Raw genomic sequence first — 14,603 nt, forward strand, 5'->3', positions numbered from 1 at the left:
CTTAATCTCATCTGGGGCATGCAGGTGCTATGATAGCAGCAGTAACTCCCACCAGAGAAGTTTTGCTTCCATGGGGCTAAATTTAAGGCAAAGACTAAGTGGGTGAAAATGCCTCGAGTCACTTCAGTTAACCCCAGAGGGCAACCGGGCAGTAATGGCACCTCCAGCAGGAGGGATCAGCTCTCACTGGGACCCCACAGGGTGCTGGGTGGTTTCATTAAGACAGATGGAGTTAGATTAGATACAGGCCCAAATGAGAAATGCAAGTCAGGATGCTGGGAAGGACCTCTAAATTTAGGTCTGGCTCTGATTTGGAAGGAAAAGCAACCTGCAGAATGTCTAATAGTTCATCTTATTGTTACAGAAAGGAAATGCTGTCGGCTGGGCTGAAGGCAAAAATCAAGCCTTAAAGATTTCAACAGTCCTGCATTCTTCAACAGAAAACCCTCCCCGAGAACTCCCAACCCGCTCCACTTCACATCTGAAATTCCCCTTTCAAGGAGAGAGTCCAAACCCAAATGCCCAGCTCCAACTGCTTTCAGTCGAGCTCCTGGGTCTGGATCCGTCTCTCAGACACATTGCAAATTCAGCAAAGTGCAGTCTGGCAAGAACAGATTTCAGCACCAGCAAAACCCAACCTTGGCCTTCATGTAATCTGGCTTCAGTCCCTACCTTCTTCAACCTCCTCCAAACAGCAAGGGCCGGAAGTGTAGAGCACCCCAACTCCAACTTCATACCAAGTATAAGAAGTTCCTGGAATGGTTTTCTCTTGGAGTATGCAGGGGTGTAATAATAGGTTATTGAAGGAGAAAAGGAGGGAAAGCAGTGAAGTTGGAGGCTCAGTTGCTTTCCCCCGGAAACTCCAGAAGACAGGCGTGGGAACAGAAACTCATAACTTTCCTGGACACTAAAACCCATGGACATAACTGAAACATTGATTTTATGGTTCATTAAAACTTACCTCTCACATCTCCCCCTGCTAACTTTTTTTTTGCCCCACAGGTAATAAACGCCCACTTCCCCTTTCAAGTGATTACATCTATTAACACCATTACGTTAAATTAAATCATTTGTTCTGCCTTGTGTGTAGCTTGGATGGTGACAACTTGTTTCCCCAACAGACCTGATGAAGGGCACATGAAGCCCAAAATGATGTCTCCTACTGCTCCCAACTATATAAGTTCCTCCAACAAAAAACATTTCTTCACCCCACAAATCTTGTTTCTCTGATACGGCACTAAGGGAGTTGCCAACATGACCCTTTTAATAATGACATTTCAAAAATACTTTTATTGCAATTCTGGCCGTTGTCTTGGCCTGTGGGTGCTTTAGTATAATGAAATCATAATTACAATCCATAATAGCTATCTACAGCAGGCATAGCAGCCGCATATAAAACTACGGCATCATCATGATATGCTGTCACAAATACAATCAACATCTTCAACCTGTTCCTTTAACCCGTTCCTATAAACTGCTCTGAATTAGAGCCCTTCCCAGGCAAAAGCTTTAACAGACAGAGAGACCTTTACATTGCACCTTGACCACCCAAGCAAGGTCACAGCTAAGGTTGCTCTACCAAGAACACCCACCCCGCGAGCCTGAGCTTAGATGCCCTTCTCAGACGCACTGGGTTTGATGTCAGCTAGATGAGAGGCTGTTTCCAAGACATCTGAGCCCCAGAAAACATGAGGCTTTGGGAGCCAATTTCCAAAACTCCTGAGGACCCACAATGCCAAATGGATTATGAGAATTATGGGTGCTCAACCCCCATGAAGAGAGATTAAAATTCATATGTGGACACCCATGCAGCAAAAGTGAACTGCCCAGTGCATGGATCATCTTATTCTAAGGTGTTCTGCACTCACTGAAGTTTCTGGTTGCTTTTCAAAGCTCTCTCAGAGAAGGTGCAGTAGCTCTTGGCTGGATGCGACAACGGTAAGGTCTCCATCCAGGAGGGGCACTACTCCATAAGCCAAACCTGGTGGAGAAAGAGCCACCACTCTTGGAAGAGACTTCAAGAACACACCCAACACTTAAATAACCCTCAGATTGGCAAAAAGTGAGAATACCCCCAGAATATATGCAAGCCATAGAAAATCCTCCTGAGATTTGTCCTTCCAGACTAGCATCTCCGCCGTGTGGCCTACAATTATACCTTGGCCTGTTATGTCACCAACAGCAGGGAGGCCAGTCAATAGAAACTTCTGCAATGTGGCCTCTTCTCCTCTGGGAACTTGTCCGAGATGCATTAGCTCATTTCATAAATTCCACCAAAAAGTTGCCACGGGCACGTTGGTTCTGATCTGCTCAGCTCTGATCCTGCATTGACAGTGAGGACCTATAGTCTCCAGCAATGCAGGCTTTAATCAAACCCTTCATTTTAAGATGACTTGTTCAGTGGACTTCAAGTTTCCCATTTTTGTCATCAGTGACCCATCTATAGATCATAACCATACAGAGCATAACAGCAACATTAAACCCCAGAGAGCCCCTTCTAGACAATATGGCAGAAGGACCCTATGGCCCTGGAAATGAGCAGAATCCATCAAGAACCTGCACAAGACAATCTAATTCTGTGTTATGACACTGCTGAAAATTGCACTCCATGTTACAGCATGGTCAAGTAGCAAGGCTTTTCTCACAGAAAGAGTTCAGATTTTGCAAGGGGAGAGGCACAAATATTTGCAAGTTCCCAGGATAAGCTCAAACCCAGCAGATAGGTTAATTGTTTCCTTGCTGATCCCACTCAGAGACTGCAGCCCAGTCACCACCCCTTCAAAAATCACAGGGACATGAAGTTCCTTTGGCAATTGCCAAGGCGTTCAGTTGTAGGAAAAAGATTGGGAAACTATTACTTATGCATGGATAACGATGCTACTTCTTTGCACTTTTATAGCACCTCATCAGTGGAATACCGAGTGCTCTATTAAATAATCAGTTCAGCCTCTCAAGTACCCTGTAAGAGAGATGCTATTAGAGTCATTTTATAGATAGGGAAGCTGAGGCAGAGAGGCCAAGTGACTTGTCCAAGGTCACAAGTAGCAGAATCAGAAATAAAATCCAGGAGTCCTCTCTCCTCTTAACTAACAAGAGCCAGGTTAGGATGGAGTTTGGCTGGACTCATGCACCTTTCTCTGTCTAACCTTGCTTCTTGCTTGATGACAAATGGCAGATAGCCTAGCACCAATGTAGGGATCCTGCACAGACCTCTGCCTACCCAGCCTTCAAGGCCAGATAATGATATCAGCCCATCAATCAGGTCAGCAGCAATTTTCATCCCCCAAAAGGCAGGCACCTCTCTGGCTCAGCCTTCCTTCTGAGTAATGCTGAGGATGTGAATTAACCTGGACGTGGCAACACACCCCATGACCCTCAGTGACACAGAACTGGACTCTCCACACCAGACTGGGGCCTTAACCAATCTGACCTTCTGAAAACTCACCCCAGAAGGTAAACTACAGGGCCACACCTTCATCCTGCATTTCTCACTCTACCCATTTCCCCCTCTCCAAAGCATTAACACCTGTGGCTTCACACACAATCACCATCCCAGCGCCAAGCAAGCACTTGCTTACCTAGGAAGGCAGATGGGGAGACAGTCCCGTTGCTTCTGGCCACCATGACGCTGATGCCAGTCTCCACGAAGGGCACAGAGAAATCCACAATCTCAGAGCGCTCCTCATTGATGGTGAGGGACCCAATGGCCATGTCTGCTCGCTTGTAGTATACCTGGGGACAGGGAAGGTGATCAAGAACATGGCCAGGCAAATCCAGAGCAAAGGGAGCAATTGCTAACCAGGTCCTACAAAGCTAACCATCCTCTCCGTCTAGCCTTCACAGTGACTAGCGAAAAGACTAGTCCTAAAGCAACGCACTCTCCTTGTCCCAGCCTCCAAAATGTGTTCACGATAAACTCCTTCCTTTATTACTGGTTTTCCTCCAACAGGCTCAGAGACTGATGCTTAGTGACTTCAAAGATCTTCTTCTCCACTCTGCCAGCATACAATAGGTGCCCCCCCAGGGTTTGTGTACCCCATGGGTGCCACCCCAGCAACTACAGAAATGGGATAAAAGCTCTGCATCCACCCCAGCCAAAATGTAAGCAGCAGATTGGGGGCATGTCTGGGGCACAGCTGCAGCACACTGTCCAGCAGCTACTCTCTGCTGCCCTAGGCACATAAGGAAATAGAGTATAAAAGAGCAGCCAGCTGCACCAGGGGCCAGGCAGGCTACTGCACAACCTGCAGCCTAAAGCCATCCCTGCCCTGAGGACAGGAGAGCAATAACCGACTTAGACGCACAGCTGCTAGGCCAGAATCCAACACCCAAATCTCCTTTCTTGCCACCCACTGGAGAGCAGCTGGTGTATACGCCAGGGAATTGGACCCAATGTGTATCAGCATCTCACACAAGCACAAGACAACTACAGAAGAACATTCAGGTTGCCGAGTCAAGCCCGCCAGAGCTAGGCACAGGTGGCAGGGACCTCCCAAGGTCATTTGGTCCAGCCTCCTGCTCAGGGCAGGATCATCCATTCTTTACATGAACCTCATTTTTTGCTCAAGTTGGGAGATATGCCAACATTAGGACCAGGGATGGCAGGCAGAGGAGGGTCTCACGATTAAGGCAGATGAATTCTGTCCTGGAGACCTGGACTCTCTCCCTGCCTCACAGCAAGTCACTTCAACCTAAATGCTGACAGCTGGCCCCTAGGCACATTTATTTCTGGGTATCCAATGTGACACCTGGAGTGAGATGGGCAGAAATGCTAAGGAGCCATAACTGCAACTGAGGTTGATCAGGGCTGTGTTTTGAACAGGCAGAGCACTACAAAACTGCTACACTTGGGAACATCCTGCTGTTGGTGTCTTACGCTGGGCACCCAAAATGGGCAGATACTTCCAATGATTTTAACTTTCATCTTTTTATGCCTTAGCTCCCCAGAGGAAGAAGGGGGATAATACCACAGGGGTCTGCAAAGATGAATGTATAAAGATTGGCAAAACACTTGCCTAGAGAGAGGTAGTTAGCAGTCTTAGTCAGGCAGAAGGCAGGGTAGCTTTGCACCTTATAAGCGAACTAAATCTCGTGTATAAGCTTTCATTGTCGGAGTTAAGCTCAAGCTGCTGCTTAGGAAAGCTTATACATCTGATTTAGTTAGTCTATGAGGTACAAAAGCACTTGCCTGCCATAGTGACAGCGCCTTTGCAATGCGCAAAAGGTAATAAAAATAGTTGCATTCAATGCAGGGGGTATTGCATGATGCTTAAAAGGGGAGGATAAAAAGATGGTTTAAATAATGAGCCTTCCACTGAGTAATGCCAGGATCCCGGGGAAAAAATAGGATGTGACCGTGCCATTAAAGACTGTAATGTAACATATGCACAAGGTGCTGAAATAAGGTTGCAAGGGCTAACTTAGCGCTGATGCCTCCCAAGCTCTGAGTGCTTCACTTTGTGGCTAAAACATTCCTTCTCTTTATCTTTAATTTAACTTCCAACTTAAAATAGAACCAAACCGCGAGGAATTCCAGTACGTGGAGCGACACTGCGATACACAGCACAGACCTCCACCACGTGACCCAAGGGAGGAACTGCAAGCCACTGGAGGAGAATGAGGCATACATTTTGCCTGGGGGGTTCAGAGCTATTTGCTGACAGCAGAGAACTGGCACAACTTGCGACTCAAGGGCTCAGGTGCATTGCTGGCAACAGGCTGCTAGTGCAGCCCTTCCCAAGGAGAGGTGCATTGCAAAAAACCATGTCCTCCCTACCTCGCCAATCATCCCGTTCCAGACGCCACGCACTATCTTCCCATGCTTTCCATTGGTTACCAGGTAGAGGTCGTAGGAGAACTTCACCGCCTTGGCCAGCTTCTTCAGGATATCGATGCAGAAGCCCTTGCAACAGAGCTTGGTGTAGGGGTCTGCAGGCCCATCTCCCCTGGAAGCAAGGCATTAAGCAGACTTGTGTATACGCACAGATACTTCCCAGAGACAGGTGATGCTGCAGCAAACAGGTCAGGTCCCACTTTTGCCTGGAGAGAGGGCACATGGAGCAGCCCTGGGGCTACTAAGCCCCATCCCACTGCCTTGCACCTCAGGTGATGGTTTATATCCATGCAAAGTGGGCACCAGGCACAGCCATGCCACAACCCTGCTCTTACCTGCACCAGCTGTGACATTTCACATGCCTTTTGCCCAGGTTCAAAACAATGACTGCAAGGGCTGGATTCCTGAATCCAGAGCACTGACAATGAGTACAACACACAGTCAGCAGCTTTTTACATTAGTTGCGACAGGAGTGGCCAACCTGTGGCATGGGTACCATGAGTGGCACAGGGGCCGTGTGGCATGCAACAGATTGGGAAGAGAGCAGAAAGCAGAGCAGCAGATTAGGCAGGGAGCACGATGACCAACAGGGCAGAGGGCACAGCAACAAATCAGATAGGGAGCAGAAAACAGAGCAACAGACTAAGCATGGGAAGAGGATTGGAGTGGTACCTGGGGAGGGTGAGGAACTAATGTGTGGCACACCTGCCAAAAAAGGTTGGCCCTTGCTGAGTTAAAGTAAAATGATTGCACAGAAGCCATAGAGGTTTATGCAGCAGGAATCAGGGCCATTGAGCAAAACCAAATGACACAGTGGGGGGTGGCACTGTTAACATGCTGGGAAGGCTAGAAGAGCATGGGGTGGCGGCTATTATTGGGGGGGCAGGGGACGGCTGTTGAGCAATGCCTGGTCCCTTGTGGGAAGGAAAGAGTGGCAGAAAGTCTGAAGTAGGTGTAGGATGACTGTGCAGCAGATCTGCCAAGGAAAGCTCACTCTCCTGCAGCGCAGCTGACACCTCTTTGATCAGCAGGTTGCAGGGGTCAGCTGTGGACAGGCGATTAATACCCATGCACAGGCCTGTCTAGCTGCATCCCTGCAGGGACACCTTCCAGGAGCATCTTCATGGCCACCTTTCCAGAAGGTAGTCTCTGAGGAACCTCAGCCACAGCCCTAAATCCACAGACTCTCACTGTCCTGGAACTATAATTGATGGGCCAGGGCAGCAGCCAACCTGCTGGGAAAACACTGTGTTTACAGGCACTGAGCCGAAGCCCCAGAGCCTGCTCCCAGAGGGCTCCAGCTGTGTCATAACTCAAGTCTAGCAAGAGCCAGAAGCTCCCACCTGTAAGACTCAGGCCTGGATGAAAGCCCAGTTCGAAGCTCTCTCTCCAGCTGGGCGTGACAGAGCTCTTACAGCTGTGATAAGAAACCCTGCTGCAACAGGCCCCTATCACCCCTCCAACCCAAACCACAACATTCCTGTTTGAAAATACTCAGGGAGCCCGTTTCTAGCACAAGTAGCATCTCCCTGCTACCAGTGTAGCTTGCATAGCTCCGATCCCAGCTGGGCAGGAGCTGGACCACCTGGTTCTGCAAATAGTGTTTCTCAGAGCTGGAAATGTTTCATTAACTCTGCTCTGACATGGATTGATATGGCACCTCCAGCCACCCCCTGCCTGCCCACTTACCCTTCGGTGTAGTTGGTTTGCTTCCGGCAGGGCACGGTGTTGCGCACGCAGACTCCAGTGGTGGGATCCGTGTTCTCCACGATGACAAAGGGCCTCTCTTCCAGGGTGGCTACGGTAAGGTGACGATTGTCCGACATGGGCTGCAGGAAGGAGCCGTAACGGGGCCACACAGGGTACTTCATGTGGATGATCCCCTTCTCCCATTTCCCCACCTGCCAAGAGTGGAGGGAGCAGCATTAGGGTGAAGTTACACATTACACTTAGACTATGCTAAATCTGTGGGCTGCGAAGCACTGTTAAATATGCTATGAGCAGTTGCACATTAAAGATGAATACCGTTTCTTGCCTTCACGGCTCTGACTTGCCACTAGAGGGTGTGCGGGGGCACAGCCAGGAACCAGGGATGCGACTAGGAGCCGGGACACCTGGGCTCTATCGGGGGGGGGAGGCTGGGAGACATGCATCCTGGGGAGCCGGAGAACTAAAAAGTGCTTGTTTTATCTCCATGAGCAGACTGAAGTTACCCTAACACAAGCTACATCACACGGCCCGGAGTTAATCCTCACCTAAAGTGGAGTAACTCTGAGATGATGCTCAGGGGGGCACTTGGCACAAGTGAAAGAGCTTTATCATGTTTTAAGTGTCCTTAGTATGGTCTAAGTGTAACGTGTAACTTCAGCGTTACAGTCGACACCCGGGGAAACGCCACCAAGCAATGGGGAAGGTGAGACTATTGCTAGGGTTCAAAGCAGGCCCATTGCCTTCTGCAATCCCCGCCCTCGCTGCACTGCTATAAAGGAGGAAGAGGCAGGAGAAGGAAGGCCCAGGTGGCTGCAGGTATCAGAGAGCAGAGCTCTGCTGGACACACAGCAAAGCGCAAATCACCTATTCAACACATTTCCCCTCTCCTCTATCTGGGATCAATTTGCTATGCAGAGCAATTCGCCAACTCATTTCTCCAAATAATTATTAGTCCGTAGCTCACTCATTTGTTTCATTTGATAATCAGGCCGCGCTGACTGAAAACAGAGGTTAGGTGGTTTACCACCTTCCCTGTCCCTTGTGGAAGCTAGCTCCTGCCACAATAATCCAGGCAAATTTTGCCTTCTAGGAGAGTCCAGCTGTATTAGCCTTAGACAACCTCTGCCAGCAAATGGCCTTGTTAGCAAGCACATTTTCCTAGACCAGAAGCAAAACTGATGCCACCCCAGGGAAAAAGGCATTGGCCTAAAATTGGAAAGAAACAGTGGCAGGCTGCTTCTTGTTGTAGCTGCTAATGCTATTGCCCTGCGTGCCCAACTCTGATAAACAGGTGGCGTTCACACTGGCCTCCGAGGAAACCTGAGGTTAGGTGGTTTACATCTGCTAGCTGACTTGCCTCCAGGCTGATTTGATGCCACAGCCAACAGCTGACTGCGCGTCCCAAGTCGACTAACACCATCCTCAGGAGCCTGGAGGGTCCCTCTTGGGGGCCTGTGTGGCTATCAGCTCTCAGCAGGGCTATCCAGTAAACACATTGGTGCTTTCCAGCCAAACAGAGCCGAGGAGACTCTTTTTAAAGCAAATAGTTTGATTTACTGAAAAATGTGGCTCTGTCTGGGAAACCAAAATTTTGGGGGAAAAACAACATGTTTGTTTTTTAAATGAAATGTTTGGATTTTTCCATTTCAGAACAACGTTTGGAGGCCAAACGTAGTTGGATTTGATTTGTTTTCAAATATTTTTACAAAGCAAATAGTGCCAAACTGAAATCAATGTTTTCTTTCAGGCCCAAAGGATTTCCTCAGTTTTTCATTAAAACAAATGAGCAAACGACAACAGAAAAAAAGGTTCTGTTTTGAGTTGAGAAAGAAAAAATATATATATTTGGGATGGTTTTTTCAGTCCCCATATCAAAACACGTACATCTAACTTGCACCAAGTGTCCACCAAAGATGTCTTCTAGACCTACAAAACTTCACTGATCACCTCTGGGGTAAGATGCAGCCACTTACTCGCACACAGCACGACTGGCTATGGGAAGGAAGAACAAGAGCGCAAAGGCATCCGCAAGGCGATTCAGGCTGGCTGAACGTCACCTACATTTGACCGGCATTTCATCATTCATTCTCCTACCCTAGTGAAAGCGCTTTGGGATCATTAATGATCTAGCAATCTTCTGTTCTATCACTCTCACAAACCCAGCATATCCCGCTTCTCCGAAGCCATGCAAGGGCAGTAGTTCAGACAGAAGTGTGGGGAACTGCACCTTTCAATGGCTCCAGCACGAGCCTGACGGAAGCAGTAGCTACATCGTGCAAGGTTCAGGTTGCACAAGGGTGAACTACTAAAACTCAGAGCCACTGAAAGGAGGCTGACCCAGGCCTGCTGCATTCCCCTGACTGGTTACTGAACAGCATACACACAGAGCTGTTACTAACTCCCTACAGCTCGTGAGCTCTCCCCTTTCCGCTCCGACTCTCATCATGCCCTGAGCCCTCACCATTTGACAGCTCCATGGGCTGTGGCTTCCCGGAGAGCTGCTTCATACATATGGTGTTCCTCACCCTCTCAGAAGAAAGCCTCCAGCTTAAAAGAGTGACCCAAGCCAAAGTCCTTTCCAATATGCCTGACTTCCAAGGGCTGGAAACCCAAGGCTGGCATATGCTATGAGTAGAAACTCATAGCATGTGCCAGCCTTGGGTTTAAAACCACAGTTCAGAGCAAGGAACCGCGTGTCCTGCCTGGAACAAAACAGAAGTTCACCCAGAGGAAGCAGGACTCTGATGAGGGGGGTTGAGGAGGTCCTATTAAGGAGGGACGGTGTTGAAGATCTTCAGGCTGCGGGAGGGCGCCCGGAGGGTACGAGGCAATCTGACTTGGGGGAACAGCAGCGGACAGGGGACTGTAGTGCGAGCAAGCAGGGAGATCTAAAAGGGGCACGGGGAGTCTACGGCAGGGATGGACAGTGTCTCTATGACTGGAACGGGAGCCTGTTAAGAGTTGATGGGAGAAGTGAAAGCATAGGAAAACCTATTCTTGGAGAGCAAGTTTGGAGAGGAAGGAGAAGCAGAGCACATAGCAGCTACATCACATTTTAGGATGCTTAGGTGGTTAGTCAGAGAGTAGTCACCTTGTAGACTCTTGTTCAGAGACGCGTGCTTTTGTAGATGACAACCTATTCATGAGATGCTATTTTAGTATATTTATCCTGGTATCCTGTTAGCTAAGTACAGCAACCTCTTCTCCTCTCTACCAATCTTATAGCCCATAGGACCCTTTGGGAATAACCTCTCCCTCCAGCCCTAATGCCCATCTGAGGGCTACCATAGCAGACTGTGCTTAGAAGGCAAAGGTGTCCCTAAGTGGTAACACCTGGGTGAGAGCAGGTGGAAAGGAGGGAGCCCTTACCATCTCCCAGAGCCGGTGCCGGTTCAGCGAGATCACCACCATGGTGGGCCTCACCAAGTAGCCACCTTCGTTGAAGGAGAAGTCCCGGTGCTCCCACGTCACATTCAGCATGTGGCTGGTTGGGATTGAATGAAACAGACCATGGTCAGGAAAGAGAGGAGCTTCCCAGACCTGGCTAGAGATCTCCCGTCCTCTCTCCAGCCCACGAACAGCACGTCTGGCTCATCCAGACTTCACCCAGGCCTCTCCCCATCACATCTCCGCAGTCTATCAGGCAGGTTCACCTAGCGCAGGAAGCGCTACGCTGAGTAGTGAGAGCCAGGCTCTGCCACAGACTGGGTGTGGGATCTTGGTATAGTTACCTCCCTGCTGTGTGCCTCAGTTTCCCCAGCTGTCAAACAGGGACAAGGCTGCCCTGTCTCCAGACAGCACTTCAAGAGCTAGGGTGGGCAGCGCTATACAATGGTATGTATGTGTATGTATATATACTCAGTATGGGGTAACTCATTTGGGGTACAGCAAGGACCTGCAGACAATCACATCCTGATAGCAAATGTAAAATGAAGAGCGAGTCGTGTGGGGGGAAGATGAGGAGATGCATCTAACTTCAGCTGTCATCATAGCATCAAGAGGCTGGATGTTAAGTCATCAATCCACTAATCAGCCTTGCCAGGCTTTTCCCCTCCTCTCTGGTTTCCTTACAGTCCAGGAGTTACAGAGGGAGGCAGAGCGGCACAGGCAGACAGGCAGCCCCTCAGGCAACATAGATGCACAAGAGGAAATCTGAGACCCAAGGACCTTAAATCTCACCCCCACATCCTTTCCCCCAATGGTGTGAACCACAAACCACTCGGAGGCAAGTGGGATAAAGGACAGAAGACTCCAAACCAGCAACTCGGGGGTGCAAGGTGGGGGAAGGGTGGGCCAGGGAGCGGCAGCAAGGTCACTGGATTGGCACAGTGCCTGCGGATGAGAGCTGAGTGCCAGCATGTACAGCTGCAGCGCACGAGACCAGCCTGGTGACTGGTATCGCTCCCAATCAGCATCACTCCTTCAGGCAGGCTCCCACCCCAGCTGCCTCTCTCCTTCTCCCTCCAGCTCCTTCCCTCCTTCATCCAGCTCCCTGCACCCACCCCTGCTTAACGATAACCTGGAGACTCCCAGGGGCTGAGACACCCCCATAGCCCAGATCTACCTAACCCAAAGCCCTCGTTTAATTACCGAGGGTCACGCCCCAGGTAGGCTCGTTAGAACCTGGAAATTAAAACCGCCGTGCTCAGTGAGCTCCTTCATGCTTCTTAGCCTGGTCCCATCCTCTCCTCATCTCACCCCGCTCGCCTGCTCCCTCCCGTTCCTTCCCCTCCCTCGGCTCCTTTTCTCCTTGCTCCAGGGCTGTGGTGACCACCCAGTCCCACTGGATGCTTTTGCACTGAGAACACAGTGGGAAGAGGAGAGCAGGTTTTAATCGCCGTCTCTGGCAGCCAGCTGGCAGTGCAGACCCATGTGCAAGCCCCCAGACTTGGGGCCTGGGGCCTGAAGTGGTCTCTCCAGCTCAAAGCTAACTAGGAAGCATCCTTGCTCCCCAAGATGTGGAGCCCAGGACTTAATTTATTCCCTCTCTCTCCCAGGCCCCAGGCCCTCTGCCTTCCTGAGGCCTCCCTTGCATCTGGTGGAGTCCGCCCTCATGCAATAGATACCATGACCCCCAACCAAAAGGGGTTATCCTGACCCCCACCGTGCAAGCTGCCAATGCCAGACACGGATGGAGGCCACCTGGGAGTAGCTCTCCTGTGCTGACCTGTAGAAGGTGCTGTTTGTGACTGTGCTGGGAGGTGTCTTACAGTCCTTGCCCACATCTGGGAGGTGCCCACTGGTCCTGTAGTAGCTCGACGCCCCCATGGCAATGATGGCCACGCCATCCCGGACCTTCTGCCGCAGGCTCATCTTCCAGCTCTCGGTCACCACGCTGATGAGACCGATGGGGAAAGAGACTGGCGGGAGCTCCATGTTCCCCACTGTCAGGCTGGGCACAATCCAGACATAGCCAGGACCAATCAAGCCAGCCTCCTCTGCCACCTGGAAAAGGTACTCAGCCTCCTCCCGCGAGCAGTACACAATCATCACCTGAGCATCGATCTGCCGCAGCAGGCGCTGGGTTTTAGAGTTACTCCCATCCTGGGTCATCTCAAAGGTCAGGACATCCTGGAGTTCCCAGCCAAAGTAGCTGGCATCTGTGAAGGAATGGATCACGTCCAGGAAGATGTTGTACCCAGGGTACAGACTGGTGATGACCGCAAAGGAGCCCCAGTCATATTCCTCCAAAACCTTGAAGATCACCTGAATCTGCTGCTCAATGGAGACCCCCAGCTGAAGAAAAGCAGAGCCAGGCTCCTGGAGGAAAGAACCATGCCTCAGAGGCAGGACAATGGGTTAGCAGGCAGTTCAGCACAAATAGCCCCCCAGGTATCAGTCTCCTTGCTCTCTGCAAACCTTCACCTGCTCCAGACATCATTAGGAAGACACCACCCCCATCCCCAACCCTAACTCCAGCACTGACAGACAGCCCAATCCAGCAGATGCAGCTTGGGCTAAGGGAAAGGGACTCTGTCGCCAGCTCAGCCACCAGACCCATGACTGACCCTAGGCATGTCGCTTCACTTTCCTGTGTTTCAGTCTCACGTGCAATCACAAAAACAGGGGTCGCAGCCAGCAGCATAACTTCCTGGGCTCCAGAGAGCAGGGAAGCCTAACAGCAGAGGATTGTTACTCCAGCTGCTACTTTAATCCTGCAGCCCCCACTCCTTTCCTTTATCTGCTGTCATGTATTGTCCACTCCCAGTCTCGTTGTCCTCCCTTAATTTCTTAGCCCATCCCTCCAATGCACTTCATTCTTCAGAGCAAAGGACAAGTCCACCAGGTGATGGGATGTGAACTGCCCCATCAGCCTCATTCTTGCTCTGCTGCTCTGTCTTGATATGGATTTTCCTGCTATCCAATTTTCCCATACCTTATCATTTATCCCTCCCCCTCTGTCTGTGCCCCCTTCTTCTTCCTAATCCATCACTTCCCATCCCTAATCCTGTACCTTCTACCCAGATTCTCACAATCATCAGGTCCCAAATCTCTTCCATTTCCCATCTTGTATATTCAAGACCTTCCCTTTCCTGCCCTACGTCGCCTGTGATACCCGCTCCAAGACCCACATTTCACTTTTGATCCTACATAACCTGGATTTTGCCAATCAGAGCAAACCACCTGCATGGTGCTTGGAAATGGTGAAAGCCCTAACACTTTAGGCTGTTTGTTCCATCAGAAATGGGCGAGTGAGTGAAAGGATTATTTCTAGGATTAATATTTCCTGACACAATTTATCCTTAATTTAATGTTTCTGCAACTTCAAAGGTGCCCAATATTTTTTCATTCAAATCATTAAAAAAAAGTTAAACATTTGTGTGAAAAGAATAAACCTTCCTGATGAGTTACATTCTGTTCAGCTCATTTTACAAATCTATACCTGCCCCACACCCACCTTCCCTTTCCAAAGGTCCCACTGGCCATCTCCTTCCCCCCTACCCTCCAAGCCATCTGTCACTCTTGTTAGCAAATTTTAATTGATCTGATTCCATGCTAAACGAGTTACAAAATGGAATTTGCAAAAGGTCATAGAGGAGGCAGTAGGATTTTTTTTTTT

At 49.8% G+C, this 14,603-nt stretch overlaps 1 protein-coding gene across 1 annotated transcript in view; it reads right to left on the minus strand.

Annotated features, from left to right (window-relative positions):
- The window catches only part of GRIN2C (glutamate ionotropic receptor NMDA type subunit 2C), a 48,747-nt gene that overhangs the window by 16,789 nt on the left and 17,355 nt on the right, over positions 1 to 14,603 (minus strand). Inside the window, exons 3-7 of the mRNA XM_014601787.3 lie at positions 12,711 to 13,303; positions 10,913 to 11,027; positions 7,523 to 7,734; positions 5,777 to 5,945; positions 3,579 to 3,732 (exon numbers count right to left, since the gene is read on the minus strand). Coding sequence (XP_014457273.2) covers positions 3,579 to 3,732; positions 5,777 to 5,945; positions 7,523 to 7,734; positions 10,913 to 11,027; positions 12,711 to 13,303 — 1,243 coding nt within the window. The remainder of the gene's footprint in view (positions 1 to 3,578; positions 3,733 to 5,776; positions 5,946 to 7,522; positions 7,735 to 10,912; positions 11,028 to 12,710; positions 13,304 to 14,603) is intronic.

Source organism: Alligator mississippiensis, chromosome 8 (genome assembly GCF_030867095.1).
Source record: "Alligator mississippiensis isolate rAllMis1 chromosome 8, rAllMis1, whole genome shotgun sequence".
Classification (NCBI taxonomy): Eukaryota; Metazoa; Chordata; order Crocodylia; family Alligatoridae; genus Alligator; species Alligator mississippiensis.